Genomic DNA, 12,078 nt, shown 5'->3' with positions numbered 1-12,078 from the left:
CCGTCTCTGCGCTCTCCGACTCTGCGCTCTCCGACTCTGCTCTCTCCGTCTCTGCGCTCTCCGACTCTGCGCTCTCCGACTCTGCTCTCTCCGTCTCTGCGCTCTCCGACTCTGCGCTCTCCGTCTCTGCGCTCTCCGTCTCTGCGCTCTCCGTCTCTGCGCTCTCCGTCTCTGCGCTCTCCGTCTCTGCGCTCTCCGACTCTGCGCTCTCCGTCTCTGCGCTCTCCGTCTCTGCGCTCTCCGTCTCTGCGCTCTCCGTCTCTGCGCTCTCCGACTCTGCGCTCTCCGTCTCTGCGTCTCTCCGTCTCTGCTCTCTGCGACTCTGCGCTCTCCGTCTCTGCGCTCTCCGTCTCTGCGTCTCTCCGACTCTGTGCTCTCCGACTCTGTGCTCTCCGACTCTGCGCTCGCTGACTCTTCACTCATCTCTGAGCTCGCCGCCTCTCCGCTCGGCTCTGCGGTGTGATTGAACACAGCTTGCTGCGCTGGTTGGGGGAAGGAGAGCATCCCTGAGCTCAGCGCCATGCCTGGGAGAGTTGGGAGCTGCTCGGCTGGTTATTAAGCACTTTGATTTAGTCACACGTTGTTTGCTGAATTATGAATGGCTGTAATTAAATTCCTGTGGCTCTTATTATGAATGATTAACTATGTTGTTTCATTGTTTGTCATTTGCCTCCCGACTCCTCGTTAATTAAGAGAGAGAGATGTATCGCCTACCTGCCGTAAGTGGCCCAGACAAACCTACACTTAAGGGTAAATCTATGGAAGTTTAGCGTGTGTTGTAGCTCACACACATTCCTTCAAGTTTCATGAATCAGCCTAAAGTCTCAAGTGTTACATTTTCCTCTACACTCAGTGGCCTCGAACTTTGTATTGTGTGCAGGAATGTTGGCTGAACAAGACCGATGCTGGTGTCTGTGCTTCTGCATGCGTTTGCTTACAGTGTGCCTCTCTGCAGCAGGTGTCGGCGCAGCAGTTGGCCTTCCAGCAGCAGCTCCTGCAGGTCCAGCAGGTCCAGCAGCAACACCTGCTCAACCTTCAGAGGCATGGGCTGCTCAGCATCCAGCCAGGACAGACCGGCCTGCCGCTGCACTCGCTTACTCAGGGTCAGTACCTCCATCGTCAGACGTCACTCGCGTTCTTCTCTCATCTGCTCTGGTCAACTCACAGAGGCTGTTTGGCAGCAAGATTTGACTCTGCTGGGTACAAACGTGATGGTTGTGAGTCATGAATGAGTTGGTACATCATTCTCAAACCTGCCCTTGGGTGGAAAAATGTCCTGAAACTATATAAAGCTGGCTGTGATATAAATGTCTTTTAGATCCAGACTAAAGTCCAGAGAAATAATTACCGATGTAAGAAACATTTCCAGGTTTTAGAAACGTGACAAATGTCTTAGGAAGGTGGTGAAACTTTCATTTCAAGCCATTTATCAAAGAAAAAAGCCTCCAGGCTGTCCTGTTGATGCTTCTCTCATTGTTCTCACATTAAGAGAAAATATCTGAAAACACATAAAAATGAAACAAGATGATTTCCTGAATTCAAGATTTGCTGTAATAATGGATCCGATTTATTCATCATGAATGTTTTGTCCTTTCTTTAGGGTAGCTCATTTTTGCTGTGTGTGAGTAGTTGCTGGTTTTTAGAGCTAAAATTAGGCGTAAAGAGGAAATGTGTTGTCAAACAGTGTAAAAGAACTCATTTTAGGGTTTTATAAAAAATAAAATGCAGCTTCTGCTCAACAAGTCTTTTTGGATGAAAGTCAGATTGGAAGAGGCGGGTGGATGGAGGTAAATATCTTGGCTATAAGTTCTCTTTTACTACCTTAATCACATTTTATTTCAGTTGTTTTCTGCTTTTATTGGCACTTTGTTCAGCTGCGTCTTTAGAAATAAATTCTGGAGGTTACAGGTGTGACGGGAAGACGTTCGACCCGCTGGCGTGTCCTTGTTACAATAGCTCTGCAAATTTGCTCTGCAAAGGTAAACAGTGCACGGCGCGAGCATGTACCTGCAGGCTGGACATGGTTGGCCTGCTTGTTGTGGCATCTTCACGTTTCTGCAGTTGGCACCTTGGCGGCGGCTTCCTTCAGCCTGGAAGAAGATGACGGGATCTTTGTTGGTGACCTGACGGTGAACTTGCCGTTGTGAAACCGCCTGTTGCTCGATGGGGAGTCAACACTTGTTTGGCCAAGAAGTTTATGTCTTTATTTACCCTGACATGCTTTGGGAAGGAGTGGTCGCCTTGTGACAAAGACGCCGTCATGCGGGTTTTAGAGCATGACATCGACTATTCATTCCCAGCTAAAACAAACAGTTTTGAAATAACAAGATAAAAAAGGGAGGGTTTTAGTGGGGGTTAGGTAATGGGCAAACACAAACAGGGTTTGTACAGTGGTGTTATTGTTTGGACTGGAATCAGACGATTGCCATGGGCACAGGCGTGGGGCGCTGCTGTTGTTGTGTGTCAGATGTCTGGCAAACACTCACACACACCCCTTGAGCAAGGCATTAGTGAGCGATAAGGCCAGGTGCTGCACTTTCCATGGATTTCACAACAGGCTCAGAACATCCTGTTTATTCTGTAGCATCATCAAATACTTTGAGTCCTCATCTTATCAGAGCAGCGGGTGTTTCTGTATCCTCGCTGCTTTCAGGGCTGCGTGGTTCGATGGAAATGACGGCGCTGTAGTCAAAAACTAAATATAAATGACTATGACTGAGACCTTGAACAGTCGGCTGTCATGAGAAGAAATCTTACTTCATTCTAATCAAAGATGTTTCAGTGTGGGATAACTCTCCCCACAAACCAGCAGTTAAAGCTGCTTAGTTTTAACTCTGTGACTCCGACAGCTGTTCCAACACTTAGCTTAGTGCTCTGGCCCCCAGTTTGTCTTCTTATTCTACACATTTTCTGCTTGACTGTTTGAAGTTATTGATGACCTTTCTGTTTTCCACATCACTAAACTCTTTCATGCATGAGCGGGCCAGGCGATGCTGCTCAGATCTAATCTGTAATATTCAGCTAGCAGCTAGCACTGCATCGGAAGTGATGAGTTGATCTGCCCTGTTTGCGTCCCGCCGATTACGGATTCAAACTTGGAGGCAGTAAATTGACTTTTTAACTGATGATTTTTATTTCTTTTCATTTGAAAATGCAGATATGGGTATAATTGTCTGAAAAGGCCACAGTTAATGCATGCAATCTGTTTTTTTCACCTGCTGAGAGAATGAAAGCCACAAAAGGTTTTCACATAACAGCGAATTTACAGAGAATGAACTTCTGTGATGCTGTTTACTGCAGCGGTTTAGACCCGCTTTAGCTCTGTGGCGTTTCAGAAACATTGATGGCACTAATTAAGTTTAAACTTCTAGATGAAAAACAATCGCTCACATTACCGGCGTGTAATTTGTCTCTCGTCATAAATTCATTTGACATTAATGTTCAAAGTCTTGGAAGCAGCCAGACAGTATTTGTTGTAAATTACAGCGACGTGTTTGGGAAGGATGAAACTCTCATAAATATGAATTTGATCCAAGCATCCCCCCTGCAACTGCTCACAAAAAGCCTGTCCTCCTGACCTGATAAGTGAGTCAGGTGTGTGTTTGCATGTTGCACGTGTGTGTCGCAGAAGTGGCCACTGTTTGTGCACATCCCAACTAAAATGGACCCTCGCCCTCAGAGGGGGTGAGTTCCTGGAGCTGTACAACATCATTTAAGCTGTCTGAGAGGCCAGTGGGACGGTGACAAGACAAATTTGTGGGTAATATGAAAGCAAAGAATGTGGCGAGCCATGACGTGCTCACAGAGCAGCAGCACATCGGGGACGGCGGCGGGTAACACGGCTGACCTGTCAGTGATTGATACGTCCAGCGGTGGCCGCTGGTAATCGTTCCTGCAGCATTAGGACAGGACATATTTCAGGCCTAAGGGGTGAACATCAGCAGGACGGTGATTACGGCAACATAAACAGGGGTGCAGTAAAGGTCCCCGTCTGATGGAACAATAAACTAATAGCAGTGTCACTGTCCCCCCATGGCACCAGCACCGGTTTAAAGAGCCCGGAGCACTGGGGGCCATTTTTTATTTGGGGGATGATGGCCTGCAACTGATGTCATTATGAACCTTAAATCAACTTTCTGCTTGCTTGAACATGGTCACCTGGGTACACGGGGACAAGGACAGGAAAAGGTTGAAGAGCTCGGCCTGTCTCGGTGCCAGAGCTACCTGCAGAGGTAAAATTGAGTTGGGAGGCTGGTGATCAATCAAGTGTCCCAACAACATACATTTTTTAAAGTGCTTGTCCGTATTTCCCAGTCGTAATGAGTGGAAGGGTTGTGTTGAAAAATGGAAAGCGGAAAGATAAACCAATCTGGCGTTTAAAGGATGGACCCAGGAAAAGGGACTTCCAGATCAATGTCATTACATGTCGCACAGTAATCAGATGGAGAAAAACTCCATGCATCTTGTCCAAAGTCTAAATAAAATATCCAGTGAGACATTTGTGTAATGCTATTTTATTGTCATTTATGAGGAATCGTGTTAGAGCCGAGCTCTGAGTCGGAAGGTGCGAACAAAGAGCAATAAAACTGCAGAGAGGGGACCAGTCCATCCACCAGCGTTTCATCTGAGTAAACAGCAGGGTTGGGGTCACCTGGACTGCTGGGTAATTGAGCCAGTGTGGGCTGCCCTGTCAAGCATGCTGGCTAAAAATACATGGCCCACTGTCACCGGGCACCAAGTGGGGGGAAAATGATTGTTCCCGCTGTCGGAGTGCAGGACACTAACATCAGCACTGACCTTCCCTCCTAAACCCTCTGCAAAGAAATAAAGACTAACTTTTCCATCAAAATCTTCCCAAACCACCAAAACAACAACATTTTCTGTGAAAAAGCAGCGTGAAATCTGCAGCAGCAGATTAACGTGCTGCAGCTCAGACACGCGTAGCCTGACATGGACGTGCACTTCCATTAGGGCACATCAAGGCTTGGAAGAGAATCAGGCCGAATGCAGACGAACAGAACAGAGCGAGGCTGGTGAAACACTCCGGCGAGGAAAGACGCTCCTTGGAACGTGGAAAGGTTATTGATTTGTCCTGCAATCATTTCCTGCTCTTTGATATGCAAACGATCTGGTGTGAATTTACAGCAATCCTATCAGACTCATTTCACACTTCTTAGCCTCTGCGTCTCTCTGGAGTCCTCTGCCTCATTAGGCCAATGTTCTCCATTACCAGCATAATTAAAATCTTTAGTAGCTTATCAAATTAAAAATATTTTTGCTGATCATATTGAGATCTTCACCTCAGTTATTTTCCACAACAGGAAGAAGTGAAGACGAAGCTTTCTGCAGATAATGTCGTACAATCTGGTGCTTAAAGGAGCTCCTCTAGTATCTGTAGAGCTGGTGATGAGAAACAGGGAGGTGGTGGTGATGGGAGGGGGGAGGTCTGGGGAATAAAAACCCAGCTAGAAAAGCATGTGCGACTCATCTCTCGTTTACCAGCACTCATTTTGAGAGCGGGTTTAATTAATTGTAATTCCAAACGAATGGTCTTTCCCGTTTGCTCTGCGGTTAGAGGTGGCACATGTTGACCAGTCGCAGCTGACGTGGCTGATTGGCCCAGTGAATGCAGGTGGACATGCTCTCCATCAGGTAACAGGTCTGCAGGAAGCCACAAACTACGTTGAGTTTTCCCCTCAACCCTAACATCAGTGAAAACACACCTCTCCTGCCCACTGAAGCTCAGATGAACCGGGGTGCATGAACGCAGCATTATCCCTCCTCGTCCCAAGTCTGGGTCTGAGAGCTGTCGCTCACCGGCAGGAAAACACGACGCGTCTCCAGCACGCAGGAGAAAAGAAAAAAGTTTTTTTCTGTCTTCAAGGGATTTCTTTCTGAAAGGCTGCGACGCTGCAGCGTGCTCGACTCGTTAAACGGGGTTTAAGTCGTCCGTGTCAGTTGGAGGCGGCGCAGAGCTTTAAGTAGTTTGCACATTAATGCGCTTTTGAGAATATTACCCCAGGGTCCCGTTTCTCAAGGAGACGGGGTGGGATGTTTTCTAGTGCTGCTGTTGTAAACTTTGTTTTGTTGCGTGTGTTCTGTTGTTGGGAGAAAATGATGTGATTACTCAGATTTCATGCCTTGTCTGGATGTTAATTATTTACTCTGGGCATGAAATGTGTGTGAATGCCAGAGATCCGTGTATACAAACACGCTTCAGATCACAGGAAAAATGGGAGGAAGAGAAGTCGGCATGAGGGGTTTGAGGGGGAGGGGGTGGGATCTCTGTGCATTACCCTGTAGTGGAGTATTTTCTAATTAATACTCGGCTTTGTTTACAGACGCTTTGATTTAATTAGGTGATGAAGAGGAGAGTTGGATTAGCCCTTAATTGATTTAATTATCCAATTTGTTTGTCTCAGGCATGATTCCAGCAGAGCTGCAACAGCTGTGGAAAGAGGTGACAAACGCTCACGTGAAGGAGGAGCACAACAGTAGCAGCAACAACGGCCACCGGGGCCTGGACCTGTCCTCCCCGGCCCCGCCAAAGAACCCAGTCCTCAACCAGCACGCCTCCACCAACGGCCAGTACATGAGCCACAAGAGAGAAGCGTGAGTTTTCCGGATTTCTTCCCTCTGCATGTGTCTCATGACGGTTTGTTTTCCTTACCTGGAACCTGCTGATGTGTCACATGTTCACGGCCTGGACTTCAGCAGCTTGACCTCTTTTTCTCACCAAATACTTTAGAAATGAAAAAGAAATAAAAAGGGACCAGGATTTGGACCAGTAAATTCATTAACATAGAAAATACGCAGCTATAGCATGTCTGCGTGTTCCTGGTACCGTGTACTGAAACTGAAGTTTTAGTGAAAACCTGCATTTGTCCAGAAATGAATAAACATTGTTTTAATTCACTTTGAAGTAAAGTTGCTGCTAATTCCTTCAAGCTTCTTATTCCTTTATTATTTTATTCAGACTCTTTTAGCTGCAGCAGCTTCGCTTCCTGGAACCAAATTTAACCAACATAAGAAATTCAGCAGAATTCAAACGACGTACAGAACAGACTGAATGTAAGAATAAAACAGCTCCTCAATGATCATCAGTTAAAATTAATGTGTTTTCTGAAATCTAAACTAGTAAAACTGTAGTTATCACACGTGCTGGTTGACCCTGACGATCTCTCACTAACTAATGTGGTTGCTGGTTGTGGAATACGCTTAAAAAACACAAATAAAAAGGGAAATGGTTTTAATTTAGTTCCATAAGTAAAACACGTCATTAGAGACTTCATCTGATGGAAACGCCACTGAAAGATCAGTTAGCGGCTGGTTAGCAAGCAGCCTGGTGAGAAGTAATTCTGCTAGTTAGGCTTAACTACCATCATTGTTTGAGCTTATGTGGATGCTAGCATGCTAACAGTGGCAGCCGTCAGCTCAACCGGCGTGTGTGCCGTCGTTTGGTCTGACAGGCTCGGCTCAAACCTTCACATCGAAGTTTAATAAACAACAGCTTCACATTTGTTTTTACGTCCTGATCGGAGAACTTTTTGGATCTTTTCTGGCCCCGAGCGAGCGGACAGCTGGTAATCTCAGCCCTGCATCTCTGTCTAAATCCCGGCTCGGATAGTTAGACACGTCCCCGTAGAATTGAAGAGATTACCATTCATTTTAAGTTGGTAAGTATTCATGAGGCTTGATGCACCTGGTGAGTCCACCTGGGGATTGCAGTGATTTAGACAAATGAAGATGCAGCTGAAACGGCATCAGCACACAATTAATGAGGTTTAACAGAAAGTTGCATTTACATTAAAAAGGTCTTTAAAAAGAGGAAAATGTTTTTCTTTATGGCATGAATGTGTCAACACGTAGAATCAACTAAAAAAAACCAAGAAGAGAAAGATGTTGGAAAGAAACAAACACGGCTTAGATCAGATTTTACAACATAGAAGAATCTATGAAAGGAATTTTCTCTCTTAGCCGTGTGTGTGTGTGTGTGTGTGTGTGTGTTTTAGGAAGGATTTAATTTGGCATCTTACACGCTTGCTTGTTTTCTTGCACAAAAGGCTGATCTTTGAACTGCTGGTGAGGAGCCTCCAGGCGAACATGAGCTCACTGCACAACATCTGACTCGTGTTTCAGTGATCAAAACCTGCGTGTCGGTATAAAAGCGGCGCCGCTGAAAACACGCTTAGCGCGGTAAACCGGCAGCCTCTGAAAGCTGGGGGGACATGAGGGCTTGATCTCAGTGACACCAGGAGGGTGCACTCTGCTTCTTTTAAAGTGCTTTTTTCCTGCAGCACCGTCAGTGGAGGAAAATAAAAAGTGGACATCGGTCTGTTATCTGGCTGAGAGTCTGCTTTTCTTCTCCTTCACTCCGCACAGTGTTGCAGACAAGGTGAGCGGCGATGGCAGCGAAAGGCGAGAAAGAGCCTGAACCGAAGGAAACACAGGAGAGGAGCCGGCAGCCTCCTCTGTCAGATAAAAGATGATGTCAGCAGCAGTTTAACACAAGCTTAAGTCGCAGCCTGAATATTCCTGCAGGTTCTTACATCTGTCAGAAAACCAAGCAGGTGATTCTCATCCACCTCCATCTGCTGCAGGAAGTGGATTACCCACCCAGAGTTTGAAACGTGCAATTACTAGGAAAGACGAGTGATTCAGAGGCAACACAAAACAGCCCCATTAAATGCTGAATGATGCTAATTTTGATCCACACAAGCAATAATCCTTTCTTGTGTTAATTCTGGAGCGCGTCAACTATCAAGAGCATTATTCTTCTCTCTTTTGATGATGCAGACTCAATTCTAATCAGAGTCTATGGGAAGAAAAATGAAATATTATTAAGTATGATTATTCTAAGCAAGGCTCTGTGTTATAATCCAGGGATTTGAATAATCAGGTTGAAGATAATGGGCTGGGCCGGCCCGGGCGTAAATAGAGAGCATCCACTCATCCTCCCAGCGCTGAACTTAATGAACTTTTAATTGATGCGGTTTTGCAAGTCCTTTTGTCATGCAACAGAAACAAGCCTCTCTGCTGATGGGCCTGGCTTCAGATTGCTTTACAGCAGGCCCTAAGTACCATGTAGTTAGTTTCATGTGTCATATAAAATCTGCCCAGGCACAACGACGCCTGCAACTAAAACCTTAAGTGCATCCACAGGAATCACTCACCGCCTCTCACTTCCGTCTTAAGGAAGGAGGAGAAATTCAATCACTGCCGGCTTGACACAGCGAAGATGAGGCAGGTGCTGCTGCTTTCGGGCTCAGGCCGAGGCGGGCCAGGACTCGTGTTTGTCTCAGTAACGTCCCTGATAGGACCAGAGCCCGACTCAATCTGTCAGAGCCCCCCCCAGATGTAAAGAGATGTAGCCCCGGTGAGCCGGGTCAGCTTAATTCAGCAATTTGCTTATTTAAATCAAATGTTCCTGATCTGTATCTGACATGAATTCCCAATACGGTGCTGCATCAGCTTTGTGAAGAGGGACGCGTCCTCACTAAGCACTTGGCCCACTTTCCTTCCCAGCAGCCATCAGTAACCACAGCTCAGGGACTGGAACACAGCAGTCTGTTCAGGAGACAAACACTCAGCCCTCCCATCTTTCATTTATTTTACACCAGGAAAAAAATGCTAATTAAATCATTTCAGGGTAAAGTATGAAGCAGCAGCACCAAGTGGGGGAAAAGATCCAGACACGTCTGGACGTGATGGACATCCGTCTTTGCATCAGCGCAGGATGCCGTGGATCTCCACTGGTTCAGGCCCAGAGCGTCTCACCCACTGGCCCGCCAGTCCACCCGGACACTCCTCGCCCTGTCTGCCCGGTCCTGGACGTTCTTTAAAATCCCAAAGAAAGCTGAGGACCAGGTTTTCCTCATCCCCCCAGACTGCCTGACAATGCCGACATCCTGACAGAAGCATCAGAGGTTCAAGTCAATTTAACCCAACGTGTTTTCTTTATTCATCAGAAAGTCTTGTGAAAAGCTAATGAACAGCAGCGTCTCCTGTTCCTCTAACGGAGCTCATTTGGTGTAAATTCTGTCATTTAGGACTGTTCAGCCATCCTCCCGCCAACCCCTCACAGCTCCCCCAGTTCAATATCTTATTCATACAGAATGAACCAACAAGCCTTCTTGCAAGGAATCACAAAAAGGATCTGTTTAAATGAAGAGGCAGCGTTACCTTCACCAGTCCGCAAGTTTCCTTTTAAAAGCTCATTAATTGCTCGTCCGCCATCTATTTATTAGCTGATCACAACAGAGGTCTTAAAGTGAATGCATAATTCATAATTGAATAAAAAGAAGAAAAAATCTGATTTTTTAAGGGGGGGGCTGCTAACGGCATTCATGAATGCTTGACTGCTCCTTAATTGCAATGCAATTATCACACGTTATGAACAATGTGAACTCTTAAGTAAGTAATTATAACAAACGGAAACCTGTGACGACCTTTAAAATTTCCTACTTGAGGTACAAATGAGATTTTTATCTGAACTGATCAGCTTGTTTAATCCTGAAAAAAACAACCAAAAGATGGGCTACAGATTCCCAAACGTGCTTCCATTTTCCTCCTGAAGCTGCCGAGTGGAACTGGACCGGATTCCTTGTTACATATGAGTTTTAAGGGGCTGGAGTTATTCTCACGTGGCAGCCCAACAGTTTGTTGTGTAATGAATCTCCTCATCTGTCCTGCTGTTTCACATCGCAGGAGAAGCAGCAGCAGCTTTGTGCTCACAAGCCGCCACAAGCACAGGTGGTGGCAATATAGGCCAGTCCCCCAGGCTCTTGTATCTGAAAGTTGTGTGTCTTGTATGGAGCCCGTGTCCATATGGCTGCCTGTCTCGCTGCCGTCGCAGACACCGCCTCCACCCGGGCCGCCTGCCTCTCAGCTCTCATTGTGGTTAGCTGTGGTTCCACGCCGCTCGCCATATGGAAGATGTTGTAAAGTTTGTTTTTCAGGGATATTTAGACTGATTGTACCAAGCCATACGCTCCCTATAGATACTTTCCTGTCAGCCCCTGGCGACATGATTTGGTCAGGAGATAAATTGATACCAGGCGGGGTGCGTAGAGTTCGGTGTGAAGGAAGAGGCTCCAGACTCGGACTGCGGGAGCCCCCTAGCCGTCCTGATCAAAGTGAATTGCAGCATGGCTCAGTGCTGCTTAATAATTACATATTGATCTGGTTGTGCTTTCGCAACAAGAGTTCCCCTCTTTTAAGAGCAGAGGAGTAACGATCACACAGGTACACCGGTTCCACGAAGCCCAGGCGTCACCGATCCAGCAGGAGTCGATATCTCCATGTGGAACCATGACACAGTGCACACAGGGAGGCTTCACATTAACAGAACAAAGCATTTCTTTTACTGACAACTTTCTCTCTGCATCTTCCTTCCAGATCGACGTTGGAGGAGCCCTCCCCCCACAGCCACCCCCTCTACGGCCACGGCGTCTGCAAGTGGCCTGGATGTGAGGCGGTTTTTGATGATTTCCATTCGTTCCTCAAGTAAGTAAAATTCATGGTTGGCGGTTTCTGTCGCAGTGTGTTTGTCCTCTTGTTCGGCTGGATCGCTGGTTTTGTGACCCCGGCGGCACCGAGGCTCTGCAGGTGCAGCTGCTTGTTATTCCCGAGTCCGGCTCGACCCTCTTGAAGAGGGCACTGTGGTGGGCTCTCCTTCTGGGAACTGCATGGGCCTCTAATTCCTGTGATAAGTGCAGTTCCCATGGTGATGGAGGCTGTTTTTCCCAAACAAACAACGGTAGGATGTTTATCCGTGGCCCTGCATGTTTGCCCTTGTCCCTGGACAGAGGCTCTGCTGTCTTCTTGTCCACCTCCATGTCCTCCTGTTTGTCTCTGCCTTCCCGTCTCCTGTTTTACATCGAGGCGTATTTATCCCTCCATCCCAAGTCAGCAGCCTGACAGAGGCCATGTTTTTACTCTCCCACTCTGATTGAGTCCTGCTTTACTGATCAACCCTGTGTGCAGTGCGCTCTGGGTAATCCAACACATAACAGTGCCTTGGTTACAGAGAGGATGAAAACATCTGCGTTGTGGCAGCAGATCAATGGCTCGCTGTCA

At 46.8% G+C, this 12,078-nt stretch overlaps 1 protein-coding gene across 10 annotated transcripts in view; it reads left to right on the top strand.

The window, feature by feature from the left end:
- foxp1b (forkhead box P1b) overlaps nt 1–12,078 on the top strand; it is a 206,740-nt gene that overhangs the window by 177,577 nt on the left and 17,085 nt on the right. For 8 of the 10 annotated variants that reach the window (XM_041979490.1, XM_041979491.1, XM_041979497.1 and 5 more), the window contains 3 exons: nt 956–1,103; nt 6,423–6,612; nt 11,398–11,505. In XM_041979490.1, coding sequence (XP_041835424.1) covers nt 956–1,103; nt 6,423–6,612; nt 11,398–11,505 — 446 coding nt within the window. The remainder of the gene's footprint in view (nt 1–955; nt 1,104–6,422; nt 6,613–11,397; nt 11,506–12,078) is intronic. The other 2 variants (XM_041979496.1, XM_041979494.1) reach the window with 1 other exon arrangement.

The sequence above is a fragment of the Melanotaenia boesemani genome, chromosome 3, assembly GCF_017639745.1.
Source record: "Melanotaenia boesemani isolate fMelBoe1 chromosome 3, fMelBoe1.pri, whole genome shotgun sequence".
NCBI lineage: Eukaryota > Metazoa > Chordata > Actinopteri > Atheriniformes > Melanotaeniidae > Melanotaenia > Melanotaenia boesemani.
The sequence above is the reverse complement of the archived record's forward strand: the minus strand, read 5'-3'. Positions and strand labels throughout refer to the sequence as shown.